The sequence below is a fragment of the Dermacentor variabilis genome, chromosome 2 (assembly GCF_050947875.1).
Source record: "Dermacentor variabilis isolate Ectoservices chromosome 2, ASM5094787v1, whole genome shotgun sequence".
Classification (NCBI taxonomy): domain Eukaryota; kingdom Metazoa; phylum Arthropoda; class Arachnida; order Ixodida; family Ixodidae; genus Dermacentor; species Dermacentor variabilis.
Genome location: NC_134569.1, coordinates 228,437,119 through 228,453,978, shown reverse-complemented (window position 1 = coordinate 228,453,978; position 16,860 = coordinate 228,437,119). Strand labels below are relative to the sequence as shown.

General features: G+C 46.5%; 1 protein-coding gene across 1 annotated transcript in view; it reads left to right on the top strand.

The window, feature by feature from the left end:
* Positions 1-16,860, top strand: part of Nop60B (dyskerin pseudouridine synthase 1 Nop60B) — a 71,761-nt gene that overhangs the window by 8,915 nt on the left and 45,986 nt on the right. Inside the window, exon 6 of the mRNA XM_075682676.1 lies at positions 10,279-10,405. Coding sequence (XP_075538791.1) covers positions 10,279-10,405 — 127 coding nt within the window. The remainder of the gene's footprint in view (positions 1-10,278; positions 10,406-16,860) is intronic.

Sequence of the window (16,860 nt, the reverse complement as noted above, 5' to 3'; positions counted from 1 at the left end):
GAAGACCTTTCAACTCCGTCCGATGTGGCCGAAGCGTGGAACGAGCTATGTACTAACGGTGGTGTACCCGACGACGTTGAACTGACTGACTTTTTGTTTGCCGACAACGGCGCCGTGGCTACAGAAGAAATGTCTGATGCAGCAGTAGCTGAAAGCGTGCAAAATCCCGATGGCGGTGAGGATGGTGCTTGTGAGGCAGATCCGTGTGACGTGCCTACTGCAAAGGAGGTGATGAACGCAATGGACGTTATGCGCCGTTTCGTCGGCTCGCTCGACGATGAAGGAGCTCTACACGATTTAGCTTCTTTGGAGCGGCGTGTTGTGCCTTCACTCGTGCCGAAGAAGCAAGAGGAAATTACGCAATTTTTTGGTGTAAAATAAATGCTTGAAGGGTGAGTTCACCTTCACGGATATATTGAGCTATTTGGTTTCGTTTCTGCATCATTCGTACGAGCCTTCACGCGAAACCTGCATGTAACGAAAACCTGCATGTAACGAAAAATTGCGAGCTTTTGTCAACTTCGTTATATCCAGGTTTAACTGTATTTACCACAAAATTAACAAATGCTGGATGTGCAGCAGTTTCACGACAAATTGCGCGAATTGCAAATGCAGCCTTTATGACTTAGTGGCTTGGCTTTTCCTGTTGTTTGGGCACGGCCGGCCTCTCAGATTGACTAGGCTTTGCTAGTTTCGGTTTCAAGGAGGCGCGCCACTGTCGTATCAAAAGCAAAATACAGTGAAACCTCATTAAACCGTAGTTGGCCGGAGCTCGGAAGGAGTACGTACTAAACGGTAGTAATATAAGCAGGAGTGCTGCTCAAGCATGTGCAGGAAGCTGTAGCTTGTGTGCAGAGGCTGGTTGACCTGAGGCCACCGCAGAATTAAACTTGCATCAAGAGTTCACGCCAGTGGGACAGTGCTCGTGATGCGGCTCATCATCAGTCGATGTTGTATGGTGAAAAGTAGCCATAGCAGGCACATCATTTGGGTTACTTTTTATGGCTAAGCCATAATAATTTGGGAGTTTTATAATTAAACCCTGCGTTAGGCAGCCCTTTCCACTCATGCTGAGCTCACAGTCCTTGCTCTTGTTTTTCTCAACAAGGTTGCGCAAAGCAGTTCCCATTCTTTTTTTCACGTGGTTCACACACTCTTGTTTTTGTATGGGTATGAAACCATACACATTCTCTTCACTGAGGGCAATATAAGTGCGGCTATCCCCATCACAAAGAACATTTGTGTAACAGAGCTGGTGTTTCTGAAGAGACCGCTGAAACATGGTTTTTGCCGCAATTATTTCCATTTGCCCTGCACTTGCCTTGGTGTTGTTTTGGCATTGTGGTTGGTGTTCTTCATGCCACTCTGAATAAATGCTGTCTCCAGGCTTGGGGCCAAAAGAACATCCATGGCAATAATTGGAGAGGACACAGTGGTCCAAGACAAGGCCAGTATATAATTCAATAATACAGCCAACACCAATGTGACTTGTGTGGCCCCTTGTTATCCAAGTGCCATTGTAGATCACATCAACGTTTCCTGGGGCGCATCCAAGTTCCCTGTAGATCTCGCACACCTGTGCACTTTCGGACTCTGTTGTCATGGCTGCTGAGGCACTGGCAGGGTGACTATGCCTACAGTGCAGCCTTGCATAGGATTTGTGATGCATTCCTCGATGGGAAATGTCCATGTGCGAGAAAACATCATTCAATGTGGCTTGCTTTTTGCCTACTGACTGCACAGCTCCCAGTGCACGAGTCTTCACTTCAAAAGGGTTTGATCTTCTGAGTGCCAGCACATCTTGGGAATGACCACCTTTTGTTTATCACCCCACAGTCGTCACACAACAGTTCCATTTTAGTCGCGAGCCCAAGACATGGCCCAGTTTCAACATGAATTGGTGTTTTCCCACACTGATTGCAGCTTGCTGCAGAGAGCAGCTCATTTAAGGGGAGATGCGGGTTCCAAAATCAGTTTTGTTAATTTTAGTGCAAACTGGATGATATTTAACAGTATTGTTCAGTTTTTTCTGTTGATTGCAAATGTCTAATTAGATTTTGTATATCTGCATTAGAACAAATGATGCAAAGTTTTTAATGCAGAAATTCAGTCAATTTCTTACGAGACTTTTCAAAAACTTAACTTTGTCAAAAGCAAAAACAAAGTATACGGCCTGAACACCAGAGAATAGCTCTAGCCGGTGATGCTATTTTTATTGTTGTCAGTGCACTTATAATGCAAAAAGAACAGATGTTAACATAATTGCAATATATTTGCTAATTTTCATTTGTATTTAGGGGAAATTAAAGTTTAGCCGACAGCTTTAGAAATAAATAAATAGCATCAACGGCTAGATCCATTCAACACAAATATATTGATACCGAACATTTTGCTGGTACTTAGAAAGAACAAGCAGTGTGCGGTGTCCAAAAAAATGAAGCTGAGAAAAACGAGTTTGAACTTTCAGTTCACTGTAACTTTGAATGGTCTAACAATATGGCAATTTAAATTACATCACCATGTAGCCCTGTCTTTCAGCAACAAGTTCATGACATATATATGGCCATTGTGCAAAAATAACACTGAGATATTGGTTGCAACATCATGCATAGTCATTGAAATCAATGCCAGAAAGCTAGCACCACGAGCTTCACATTCCTATTTTAGTTCCTTGTTGAACAGAAGGCACACAAATGGCATCCCTATGCAAATAAAGTTGCACAGACTTCATGGCCACAACAAAATATCTCCTTTCCACAAAGTTTATGGCTACAACAAAAAATCTGAATCAAATCCCAGTGGGGGTCGCCACATTTCAATGGAGCCGAAATGCAAAAAAAATTCATTTGCTTGTGTTGTAGCGCTTCTCAAGTGGTCAAAATTAATCCAGAATCATAACATGGTTTTGGAACGTAAGATCCCAGAATTCAAAATTTAAAAAAATGTATATATCTCTTGCATACTCACAGAATTTTGCATTCAGCACAGATCACACCTAGACCTATAAAAGCCCCGGACTGTAGACAGAGTCTGTTGCTGGCTTGTGCCTCTTTGCAAGCTTGTTTGTCAAAGGATTTCTATTCGTGTGATCCTTGTTGGACACGTGAAGCCTCCCACGATTCTTTTCAAGGCTTCGGCGCACCATACAGCTACTGGCACTGTAGCCCAGCTTCTCGGCTATTGCAGTGTTGCTTCTTGTCACACCCTGGCTGATGGCTTCTGCTGCTGCCCTCTGGACACAGTGCAGTGAGGCATGCTTAGTCTTCGGGGCTTGATCCCAGATCACGGAATGCAGGCTTTTACTGGCATTCTGAGTCACGCCGTCGCTGCACCGCTCCAAGAAGGCTTCCTCACCCAGCCGCTTGAAAATTAACTCCAGAGCTTCGCACACGAAGTCGGGCAGGCTGTTTTTGTGTGCTGGAGGTTGCTCGCCCCTTTGCCACAGCTCGGTTGTAGCTGCACCAGGATTCTAACCCTTCGGGACAAAGGTCATGCTTGGGGGCATCTTCAGTTGACGACAAATGGTGCAGGGTAGCCTCAACTGCCCTCTTCATGCCTGGCACGTCATTCTTGTGACTCCTCAGGGCCCAGCCATAGTAATTTGTGATCTTGATCCTGTCCTGGGTGAGCCATCCCTTTGCTCCAAGTGTCTCACCTTGAGCCTTCTTTTTGTCAACCAGCCCACGCAAGGCTGCTCCCATGCGCTTGTGGTCGTGATTGATGCACTCTTTCTTGTCTATCTTAATGAAGCCGTAAACAGCTTGGTCGGTCAAGGCGTGGAATGTCCTGCTGTCACCATCAGAGAGCATTGTCGTGTAACGCAGCTTGTACTTGTCAAGGGATCTTTGAAACATGAGCAGTGCAGTTTGCGCCTCCATTTGCCCGGCATTACAGTCAATGTTTTTCTGGCACTTTTTTCTGACTTTCTTTCATTTGAATTAATGAGCTTTTACTGTATAGCATACCTCTTTGAATGAAGCAGGGTAGGTGGCTATTTCTCACTGCCACGCTTCAAAGTGGATGCCAATAAATCATCATCATCATGTAATGCCATTCATAACTAAATGATCCATCAATTGAGGAACTTGTAAATGAGAGGCAAATGCTTTCAGTTATTTGGTGCACCATGACTATCACAGTGAGTAATGAAAAAAGAAGAGCAGGGGGAACACTGTGTCACCAGGTGCATGTGGAGGGCTGTGTTTGTTGAATGGGGCAAGTGTGACAGCGCAGTGCCACACATTGTTTTAAAGGGATGCAGACTTGGTGAGGCTGCCCAGATAATAAATTACTTAGCCTAAATTGAGGTAAAAGATTTATAGGCTGTCTAAAAGCAACGCACTTGTGTTGAATGAAAAAAAAAATTTGCGCAGTAGTTATCTGCCCTGTGCATTTGCTCTGGAGCCAGGGGCTCTGCGCAACATCTGTGGCTCCTGCATCAGAATAATTTAGAACTGTTTCGCATTTGTCTTTTGCTCCAAGGCTCCCATAGGTGTTACTATCTAATATTTTAAAAAATGTGTAGTTGACAGAAAGATAACTCTAAAGCAACCACTTCCTTATGGGGTTTCGCCTTATATGTGAGTATTCACATATAAAAGAAATTATTTTGCTGCTGCATCGTAAGTGGCACGGTGACATTAAACATTGTAATTGAGCACTCCGATTTCTCTTAGCTCTGCAGTTAAAAAACTGTCAACCTGCAGCTTATCCCGCCTTGAAACACTTAGTGCAAAGATGACCTTATTGACCCTTGTGCCAGAAAACCCCATATATCGTCATCATCATGCACACGGGACCATCTATGGGATGTAGTGTGGGTGTGCTTGCTGGTATAATTTTAACTAGGCCACAGGAAAATGAAAACCGTTTGATGCTGTACAGTGCGTTCAGTTACCGTATTCACACGATTGTAAGTCGACTCGAATGGAAGTCGACGCCCCATATCGCGTGTGACAGGAAAGAAAAAAAAATAAAGAAGAGCATAACCGCGGGCGCATGTGTCAGCTGGCATAGTCGCTGAACTATTACTCACTGGTGCTGCCATCGCTATTGCTGCTACGGTCCCGAAGCATGTTGCCGTCCAGCAAAATTCTGCATTTGCATACATACTTAAGTCCACGCTGAAAGCACCCAACCACACAGAGCCGTCAGGGAGGTTCTTTTGACATGTCCGGTTAGCGTAAGTTCGCGGTCTTCGCCTTCAGCAACTCGTACTCATGGCGGAGCAGGTCCTTAAAAGGCGAATATCCAGGCTTGTCTCATGACCATGTCGCACGTCACTGGCAGGGACCAATCACGCATTTTGGTGACGTACGCCGCAAGCTTGGCCTTCAGTTTCGGCAAGCGTCCCGACTTTGCCCCGCGGAAACCTCTTCGCTAGCCGTTACAGGTGGAAATTTTGCTTCGCTGCCGTCGCCACTCTCGCACCACCCATTAAAAAACGTCAAACTTGCGGCCCGCTGCACAGTTATTCGTTTCTTCAGCGTAAAGGATGGCAGCCCTCTTCAACGCCGCTGTGAACGAGCGCCGAATGTTTAGTGGACTCGGAGCACTCATGACGACTGAGGAAGCACGGAAGTAGCACATGGCCAGCAGTCCAATCGAACGCATGAAGCTGACGAGCTACAGGGAACCAGAAACACGCGAGCAGTGTCTGCTCTTCCATGAACTATTGATACTCCCCACAAGCGCCGCTGTTCTGAGGGTGCCACTGCAAATGGAACAGCGTCACTTCCATGAACTATCGATACCCCCACATGAGTGCTGTGTGCTGTAAAACTGGCAAAAATGTTGAAAAACCCTTCCGAAAAGCTAACAAATGCACGGAATAGTGGAAAGTTATGGGTGGGGCCGTAGAGCAAACATAAAATTGGAACTACATTGTAGCTCCCCTGATATCCATGATGCCATGTTTTGGTTTCGATTGTAAGTCGGCCCCGCCACTTCAGATTTTCAAATATTAAAAAGGAGGTCGGCTTACAATCTTGTAAATACGGTACGCGTTTGCGTATATGCGGACCAGCTAAAGATTATTTGAACTGGCGCTCATTTCATGGGGCAATCAGGAAGGAAAGCTGCGCTGAATGAATAAAGTCGTACAGTCTGCTCAGTATGTAGCTCATCAGTTTCGTTGTATATATCTTAGTATTTGATATTACACCCTATTAGTGCATCTGCATCGATTCACGGGCAAATGCCGTGCATGTGACATTCAAAATCTGTTTTGCACATGCACCACGTCCACTTACCGAGGTGATAGTGTGGCACGCCGACAAATGATCTGCTTGCTTTCATGAAGCTTCTTGGTCACAAATATTCAATGGCAGGCGCAGTCATCACTCAAATTTGCACTCAGGCTACCTTCTTTTCTGCCCGGTCACACCACACAAATTCAGGCTCTTGCGGCTGCACAACGGAAGCCAAGGATGTAACGTTTCATCTTTAGTCAACCTTAGCGGCCCACTTGTGGCCGTAATGAAACGTTTGTTAAAACCACAAACCTCCGAAATTGCGTTCACGACAATGATGTTCACGATGCGGCTTGAGTGGATCGAGTCCAAAAATTTTAATAAACTATCATTTGAAAAAAAAAAAGAACCAAGGAAAAAAATGCTGTAATCGTGACAATGCTTCTGCACACCAAAAATTCCATCAATGTTTACGCAGACCTCGTCAAACAGTGGTACTGGGAACGAGCGGCCGAGCTTTTTTCTCGCCACATCAGTTTTTGCCGTGCATCTTCGGTCCCTATCGCATGCAAAATAGTGCGATCTTGTAACAATTCGCTTTCCAAACTGTTACGAGACTGTGACCCAGGTTTGCATTTTCGTAATATAAACAATGCACTGATGACGTTTACGTCTGAGACCACTTGTACAGTGCAGTCTACTAATAACGATATATCGGTTATAACGATGGGTCGACATGAGAGTGTCATTTTATGCATTAGGTCTATGGGGAAAAAACCATTTATAACAATAGGTTATTCACCCCATATCGGATATAACGATCAAAATTTTGCCGTCTGGATGGCGTTTTCCGTGCCAAATAATCATAACATTTGCGTTGCTTAGTTCCCTGAAACGAACCATGTCGAGACGAAGTGATGTTTACCTCCGTAAGTTCGTATCTGCCGCCATTACCACGCAGCACGTCCCGCCCCGCCCGCGCACCGGAGAGTACCTGAGTAAGCGCAGCGTGCCACAAGATGGCGCTAGCTGCTTCGTGCACGTCGGCCACAGTTGCTCCGGAAGGGAGAGAAAGAAAAAAAAAGCAACAAGCAAACCGGCGCGGTGGCGCCCGTCCCGCACACAGTCTCTCTCTCTAGAGATAGCTGGCCGATGCTACCGAAGCAGTGTGCAACCAACGGTACAACCCAGTGACCCAGTTCGAAGATGGCGCCGACAAAGCGCAAAGCTGTGTCGCTTGACACGAAGATGGATATTTTGCAGGACTCTCGACGCGGCTTCAAGGTGAGCGTCCTCGTGAAGAAGTATGAGCTCGCCCAGTCGACGATATCAACCATCTTGAAAACCGGGAGCACCGCGATTGTGAAGGCAGGAGCTATCAGCAGCCATGCCGACCAGCGGAAAAGGGTTAGAGACCCTTTGTTCGCCGATGTTGAAGAGGTGCTTTACCAGGGGTTCATCACAACCCACGCGCATAATGTGCTTATTAGTGGGCCAGTACTTCGCTTTTCTTCTGGGACGCCCAAACTTTGAGCCTGGGGGAGGCTGGATTCAGAGCTTTAAAGAGCGGCACAGAATCGTTTACAAAAACGTGGCAGGGGAAGCGGCGTCTCTGGACACACAGGCAAAGCAGCAGTGGCTGCAGACAAATCTGCCTGGCGTGCTGGAGCGCTACTCGGAGAAGGACATATATAATTGCGACGAAACTGCTCTTTTTTCAAATGTTGCCTTCGAAGACTCACGGTCTTAAAGGAGATCGCTGCCCCGGCGGGAAGCACTCGAAACTTAGGGTGACCGTGTTGCTGTGCGTTCGCATGGGCGGGAGCCATCGTCTCAAACCTTTCATGATTGGGCGATCAAAGAAGCCAACGTGCTTTAAGAATCAGCACGTCCCAGTCCACTATCGCAGCAATAAGAAGGCGCGGATGACCTGGGACGAGTTCAAAGAATGGCTGCTCGAGTTCGACAGTATAATTGAAGGCCAAGGAAGAAAAGTAGTGTTGCTACTTGACAACTGTAGCGCACCAAGCGTTTACCCGAAGCTAACATCTTCCAAATTGATGTTTCTGCTTCCGAATACTATGGCAGGCCTGCAGCTGTTGGATGCTGGCGTGATCGCCAACTTTAAAGTCCTGTATTGGCGGCGCATGCTGGAGTGGATAATTTTAGCCATTGACCGCGCATGACGTCGGGTCATGCAGACAGCCGCCACTCCCCCCCCCGACCTCAAGATCAGCCTTTTGAAAGCTGTGCGCTTCGTTTATGGTGCATGGTATGAAGTAAAGCAGTCAACCATATACAACTGCTTCGAAAAGGCGGGCTTTGTGCGTCAGGACGAACTTCGCCAACCCACTGAGACCAACATGGTGGAAGATGCTGACATAACCGCGCTCTGGGAGCTCGTTCCTACTGGTGACACAGGTGGTGCGTCGATGGAGGAGTTTTTGACTGCAGACAGTGCTGCCTCGCTCTGCGATGAGGTCACCGACGAGGCGATCGCCGAAGATGTGCTGTCTCGACAGACGGCAAAGTTGTGCGACGGTGGCGATGGCAGCAGCGACAGTGACAACGAGATTGACAGTGGCTCCTTGACCCCGACCTCATTGTCCACGCAAGGTGCACTGTTGTCGATCGCCTCCTTAATTGATTTTATGCATGCTAAAGGATTGCCGCTAGCGTTCGCGCAGCAGCTGGAATCCATGCACACCGCGGTTGTGAAGCTGAAGCTGCCGCAAAAGCAAGTGCAGATTTCGGACTATTTCGGTGCGCCTAACCCTTGACATGGTCATTGGCGCTAGAAATAAAGTTTGTTTTTCACAGCCTACTTTCTACATCATCTATTCTTTAGAGCAAGTAGCGAATTCGAGTTCGGAGCTGCAAAGGTATGTTCCGCATTTTTTAATTTTTTTTTTAATAACTGCAGTCCAGATATTGTGATCATCGGTTATAACGATAATATATTTCGTCATTCTCGATATCGTTATAAGTGGACTGCACTGTATTACTGGTGCGGGGTTATGTTGTCATGTGCATTTTAAAAATATGTTTGCAGGCCTTTCTTTTTTTTTGGAAAAAAGACCACACAAGACCTAGGTCAAAATATATGTTTTTGTCGATCGTGACATATTCCACAACTTCTGCATTGACACATTATTGTATAAGTAAGGTAATAAATGTTAATCCATTAAAATTAATTATTAGTTGCTTCTTCACAATGAAAAAGAAAGACACTTGACTAGCATAACAGAAGCCTATGAACGGAAAGCCCTCGGTTATTTCATTCGAGGCCACATTTAGTTGGCACACCCAGTATGTAAAGTTATGGTGTTCTCTGAGAAACCTGTATGGGTTTCCTTGTAGCTTCACACTACAGTCATGTGGATGACAATGTTTGCCTGTTATGAATTTTGCTCGCCTTGCAGGCTTCCACAGAACTGATCTGCCGTAACCTTATAGTGTTCTGAAAAGTCAACTAAGGAACAGCTTTTCTTTGTATGCCTGTATTTCACTCATATTGACCTTTCCTAAGCTGTTCCAAAACGCACGTTTGCTGCTCCAAAACAGACAATTCATGCTCCAAACCTTCTCGAAAGTGCAAAATTTGCTGCTCCCAGAACTGCTCCAAAGCTTCCTTGGCCGCTTCCATCCCTGCCATCGCTAAACAGTCCTAGTGAGGGTCTCATTTGGGTGGTGCTGGAAGCCTATGCAGGTAGTTCCTTGTAGCGCAAATTTGATGTGACAAATCTATGCCACTCACCATCCTTGTAAGCTATTCGAGAAGGTAAAATTGGCTTAAGCATTTGATCAATTCAGAATATTCTGTAACCATCAAGTGACCTTACAATGTTTCTTCTATGCCAAGAAATAACTTAGTTGCACAGCTAATCATAACTGCACAATTCTTCTACAGTTACAAAGTGTTCACGGTGATGAAAAAAGGACGCTGGTAACGGCACAATCAATAATTAAAATATAGCAAAATTTCTCGTGGGTAGTTTACCAGTGTCGGTATGCTGCCCTGTGCGCATGTGTGCCACTATTTAGTGCCACGGGCATGATGTATCTTGGTGTGTATGCTCCCGTGCAGGCATGTGAGAAGTTGAAAGGCGCCATGTTCCAGCGGCCGCCTCTGATTGCAGCTGTCAAACGGCAGCTGCGCATCCGCACCATCTACGACAGCAAGCTGTTAGAGTTCGACAGCAAGCGCAACCTGGGTGCGTATGCTAGCCTCTTTTTTTTTCTCAACTGCAGTGGGGAGAAAGGCTGGAGGGCGCTCTCCTTGCCTCATGCTGTCGTACAGTTGAACCCCATTGATATTTACGGGACCACAAGAAGAGAATGCGTGTTCCAGGAAAGCGTAATGTCCGATAATGCTTGAGGCAGCACTACTGGTCAGAGAAAAGGCTACTCTCACAAAATCATACGTGAAGTTGAATAGGAAGCTAGCAAACTGAAAACTTACTCATTGAAACTTGCTATTTCTGCCTGCCAGTGAAATTGAACAACAAAAAATTATTTACCTGTTGCTGTGACCCTAAATAAAGTTCTTAGTTTCCATCTGGTACTTGAGTTAAACCTTCAAATGTAACAGCTCCTTTTTGAGCTTTCATAGCCCTTTCCAGTTTCTGTGCAGCCTAGTACAGTAGAATTCTGTTAAGTCGACTCCAGTTATTTGATTTCTTGGTTACTCGATCCTGACAGAAGGTCCCAGATGGTGCCCATACATTTCTGAGAGTGTGTTAGAACAGGAGAAGCTTGATGTGGGCGAGTTGGATTAACACACTTGAAGAAAAGAAATGAGCACTAAAAGAAAAACATGTATGACACTAGCGCCTGTCTGTCGTACATGTTCTTTTTTTAGTCCGCGTCTTTGTAGCGCTCATTCCTTTTCTTCAAGTCAGAAAAGGGCAAATGCACTTGAACATGGTTATATCGAAAGGGCATATATATAATGGATATAACAAAGTAAGTGAAACTCCCCTTAAAATCCCCATAAATATCCACATCTTTAAAACCTTGTTCTAACGAAATAAGATTGTTGTGACAATTGATATAAAGGAAGGGGGGAATCCCTGGATTGGACCAAGATGAATTTTGTTCAACTGCGAGGCCTTTCCTTCAAGGAACCTGTGTGGGTTTCCTTTGTAGCAATTGCTGCGATTGGCTGGATGTCTCATTTTCCCTTTATTAATTACTTCTCTCTACCTTGCGCGTTTCTTCAGAACTATTATGTCAAACAATTGATGTAACGAACTAGATTCGTCTCCGACTGTTGTGCACCTAGCGTATCACTTTCTGCCAGTTTCCGCACTTATTCGGCGTGGCATTTCAATATTCCTGCATCAGATACACTGACGAGCAACACTGCTCTTTCTCGCCACGTGCATCGTGGCCATGCACAAGCATCACTTCTTTCTTATCTTATTGCCCCTCCCTCCCGCTGGTGAAGCTAGGTGCACCCTCCGAGATCACAATCTCAGAGGCCATGTGTAGCTGTGCCATGCCACATATTGATGGTAATGCTTGTGGGCGGCATGCTAAAGAAATAGTCACTAGAACCTAGACTACTTATAACATAACCGCCTATAATGCAGTTTTTTCTGACTCCTGTTTACCCTCCCATAGAATGCCATGTATATGCACACCATTTATAATGCAGTCACGCAGTGCGAAATACCAGTTATAATGCGGCTTCCGCGCAAAAATCCCACGCAGAAGCGCGGTAGTGAGTGCACTTCTCAACGAGTTGCACCAGCCAACAGGACGGGAGAGTGACCAGGGCAATGCGGTGGAGGAGGAGGAGAACGAGGAAAAAAAAAAGAATAATTGCAGCATGATGTGGGTGCGCAGGGGTTGTCTAGGCGACAGAGAAGCCTTTGCTTGGGTGCTTATTAGCGATGCGTGCACATTGCAGTTCTTTGGCGGCTTTGGTTCTTCTGTTTCTGTGCCCCCGTTGTGATGCACATCGTCTAAAGTGCAGAGGCAGGGCGTGCGACCTTGACTGCTGTCATTTTAGGGGGATATGGGTTGTGGCGATTATTTCCTACATCTTATAGCCAAATCTGATGAAAATAAACAAGCTTACTTAGTTTTTCAGGCTGATTTCGAATATGGAATAATTTTTCTTGTAGGTCCATTAGTTCAGGAGATTGACAGTGCTGCCACTCTGTTCTTTCTGGAGGCAATAGAAAAAAAACTGCTCAGCAGAAAGTGATTATTGCATAGCTAGATAATGTAATGTGCAATAACTGCAGTGCTGCAAAAAGTTTTCAAATGAAATTCTAATTAGCCATTCTGCAGGGGATCAAAATTCTTTCCTTGTCCTAAGGCTACCACACCGAAAGAAAATTAATAAAATGGAAATGTACATGCGCACAAATTTGAAGTTCCGCTCTCAGCACTTTGTAATATGCAGATTAGGCTTTCTGCTAAAGAAAGAATTATTGCTTTAGCTGTTCTAGATCATGAGACATCACTCCGACAGTATGGTGAAGTGACCCAAAAACATGTTTTGAGAAAAGTGAGAAAACATGCAAAACCCTATTTATTTACAAATTTACAGCTGGAACAGCTCAGTAGGCACCAGGCATGTAGTCCTGCTGACTCCCAGCCCCTGTGTGCCGCTCTTTGAGAGACTGGCGCAAGTTTTCTAATGCTTTGTGCTTCTTGGCTGATGTTGCCATTCGACGCCTATCTTTCTCGGCCATGTGGGTGCGACTTTGCTGGCTTGGATTTAGACATAGTTCTTTCATTATGTCCTTCGAGGCCCTTGCATTGCCTGCATTGAACTTTAATACTGCCTCTGCCACAGCAGCCTCCACCATGAACAAAGAAGCATGCTGGTCTTTTGGCGCCAGTGCCCAGATCATCGAATGCTAGCTTTCGTTGTTATTTTGCATTTTACCATGCTGGCAACGTTGCAGCAGTTTCTTGTTTGAAAGATGTTCATATATGGGGCGTGAAGCCTGACACACATGAGGAGGAAGCTTTCGAGGATGTTTTGGAACCGGCTCACCCTTGGCCACTGCAGCATTTTGCTATATATGTGGCCATCACTGCATTTTGAGTGGCATCTACATCTCCTTTGTGGGTCTTCAGAGCCCATCCATAGTATGCTGCCATGCGAGCATTGCCCTATGAGGTTAACTTGGAGATCAAGTCTGCTGTCAAGCGGCCCTTTCCACCAAGACTCCCATGTCCAGGGCCTCTGTGTTCCACCAAGTTGCGCAAAGCCGTCCCCATTCACTCTTGCGTGTGATTCATGCAGTCCTCTTTTCCAATTGGGATATGCCCATACACGTCATCATCTTGTAAAGCGAGATAACTGCGCCTGTCCCCGTCACAAAGTACCGATGTGTACCGCAGATTGTGCCGCTCCAATGATCGCCTCAAAAGGATGAGGGCAGCTTCCACCTCCATCTCCCCAGCTTTCTTATTAGTGTCCTTGTGACACTTGTGGCCATTCTTCCAGGCTCCATAGGAAGGGTCACTCTCCTTAGGCGCCGACTCACACCCAGCACAGGAATTGCTCAATACAACAAAGTCGAGCACAAGTCCGCTGAACAACTCAATCACGCTGCCGACGTCGATATGGGACGTATGACCGCAGGTCATTCATGACCCGTCATACGACACCGCAATGTTCCCGGTATGACCCACGTTCAGTTCGGTGTAAAGTTCGCGAACTGACCACGCGCAATCACTAGTCAGATTACACGCTGTGCGATCGGCCGCTTGTGTCAGCTTCGTCTTCACGTAGCTCTGCCACGTTTTCGTGTGAAGAGCCCGACGGCTGATGCCCATCAAAGAGAAAATGTCATTGAACGCGGTCTGTCGGTTCCCCGTTGCCTGCATGGCACGCGCATGGCACAGATGGCACGGGCAATGCTCGCATGGCGGCAACTTGGTTCACAGTCATTCACAGTCACAGTGATTTCGACACCACAGATCAGTCTCAGAAATTGAACTAGACATTGTACAGCATCCAAAATTTCAGTCGCATTCTACATCAGTTCTGTGGAGTTGGTGCCGGTGCCACGGATAATTTCAAGTAAACGAGAGAGTCTAAAATGCTTCGTATGAAGACCGCAGGTTCTCGGACATTAACATTTCAGCGCTCGTAAATGCAAATGGATGCAAGCATCCCAGTCGCAGGCTTCAATTCTCGAATACACACGGCTGCTTGGTCTACATGTCAAGACATGTAGACCAAGCATGCCTTGGTCTACATGTTTTAATGCCACATGTTGCAGGCATTAAAAATGTTGTTCTGGTTATAGTGCAGTACCACTTATTGTGTGGATATTTGCGACTCCGGTGACTTACGCTATCAGTGGTCTATACTGTACATCGACTCTAGGGGAAAAGGTACGCAAAAGAAGTGGCAACTGCAAAAGTTCTGCCATGTTGCTGCCTGCCATCTTTCATTTTCGTACTGCTAAAGATAATGAAAAAAAAAATGAATGAAAAACGAACATTTACACACAGCGCGTATGTACAGACAATGTCTAAAGTTCATTCTGTATCTTTTCAAAAAATATCCGATGGCTGTCTGTAAAATTTTTATGTAAAATTTACAGTGTGGGAAAGGTTGCATTTGCAGGCACCAGAACTAGATGGTGCCATTATACGAGGGAGGCTCAGGATCACATTGATTGCGCATCTCGTCATCTGCGTCTGCACAGAGTAGCAATATTGTGTAGTGAATGGAAGTGCTGCACCAATTACACCAAACTGCGCCGTGAAGAAAATCCTGCTACATGGTGCGCAATGTTGTCGTTTATGGCAGGTATTGCGCCAGGCCTGCGCCGACCAGGACCTGCTCCGATTTGGGAACACGCATTTTGCGTGCGAGAGAAAGTGCCTCGCATCAAGGCCTTCTTTGCGACTCTCCCTCACATGATTTCCACCACAGCTACAGCATATAGGCCTAACCATGTTTGCAAACGGTAGGCACCATCAATGTATTCTATATATTCTAGGGCCTATAGCGCCATCACGTAGTTCCGCCCACGTACACCGCTCCCACTTGCAGTATTTCTTGGGGGAAGGGGGGGCAGGCGCCAAAGCCACGATTTGATTATGAGGCATACTCCATATTAATCGCACATGAAATAAATATCTTTAGTCGCAAAAAGATGTTATTTAATGTCGTTTGCCAATTATCGGGGCTCCGCATTTCGTGCACAGCAAGATTGTTCACGAGGAAAGGGCTGCACATTTGGCTGCCACTTGCGCTCGGTGAACTTCGCACCGATGCGGCATCACTGCAGATTGCACACGAAATGACCAGCGAGACCACAGTCACGTTCACCTTTGCCCACTGCCACACGGCAATTACGCTTAACACAAGACAGCAGAGCATTTATAGAATCAAGGCTTATGATAACGAAGCGCGTCTCTCTTGCATCCGAGCCAGCTGCGGCTGCATTAGTGTGAGCCAGAAAATCTAATTTTCACTAGGTAGCCGGTGTTGCGGGTGCCCACGGCACCGACTGCTGCGGGCACCAGGTCGTGCAGCGAAGCCGGGTTACAGGAGACGAGAGCTATGCGGGAAAACAACATTTCAGGAGACGCATGAGAGTTGCGCGTCCCCACATGCCCCCAACCTTAAATCACTACATATTCCAGAGAAAGATGTCACACAGTCTAACATCAACGTGTGCAACAGTGGCCGCGCCAAGGAAATGTCCACATGCTATCTATAACATGCGAGTCATTGTCCTTGGGTATACCGCTAGTCCACTGGTCACAGCAGCAGCTCTCCAGACTCGACGGCACTTGTAAATTACATTTAAGGTAATTTAAATTCGTGCAAGGCTAACACAATGAGGGATGCAAAGTGCAACACCTTGACGCCACGGACCACAAGGTTGTGTCCCTCCACATGCGACAGGCAGCTTCATAAAGCCTTAGGCCTAAAGCATCGCTACCCTGACAACAACCGGCATCCAAAAAACAACACCCAAAATGGGCGCAAGAGAGGCAGCTGCGAGGAGACATAAGCTGTGTTAGGTGGTCCTACCCCGCTCCGTGCCCACAGCATCCGAGTTGACGGTGCCCACCATCCGAGACGGTGTCGGAGCGCCCAGTGCCAGGCCGCAATACCAGTCAGCCTGTAGCGGCACCCGTGATCTGCGGCCACCCGGCTCCCAGAGCCGCGACTTCATCAGTCAAAGAGATAGAAGAAGCTATTTACATAAGAAATTCGGACCACCCACGAGGCTTCCGTACTCGCTCGCTTCAGGCTTGCCAATGCTCCGCGGGCGCTAAGCCTCGCTCTTCCAGGATATAGACCACGTGGCTCTCATACCGACAAATGTTGTTTAAAAAAAAAACACTTGCGAAAAGGCTTAGCAGGTTCACAAGTTCAAACACACTACAGCCACTGTTGCCTTGTTCAAGAAAGCACTCCGCCAACACTAGTGATCAAAATCCACGCTAGCCCTACGCTTCGGTTCAAACAAAGGTCTCGAACGAAACAAAACTGTTAAAACTATCATCCGATGCTCCAAGAGCCCCACGTTGGGCGCCAGATGTGGGGTTCTCACTCGTGCTCTTGGGACAAAGGAACGACAACACAGTAGTGCTAACAATCACAAGAGCATTTATTGCACCTTTCATTAATGCCTGCTAGCCGAGTTGCTATCCACAAAACATGCCGATGGGC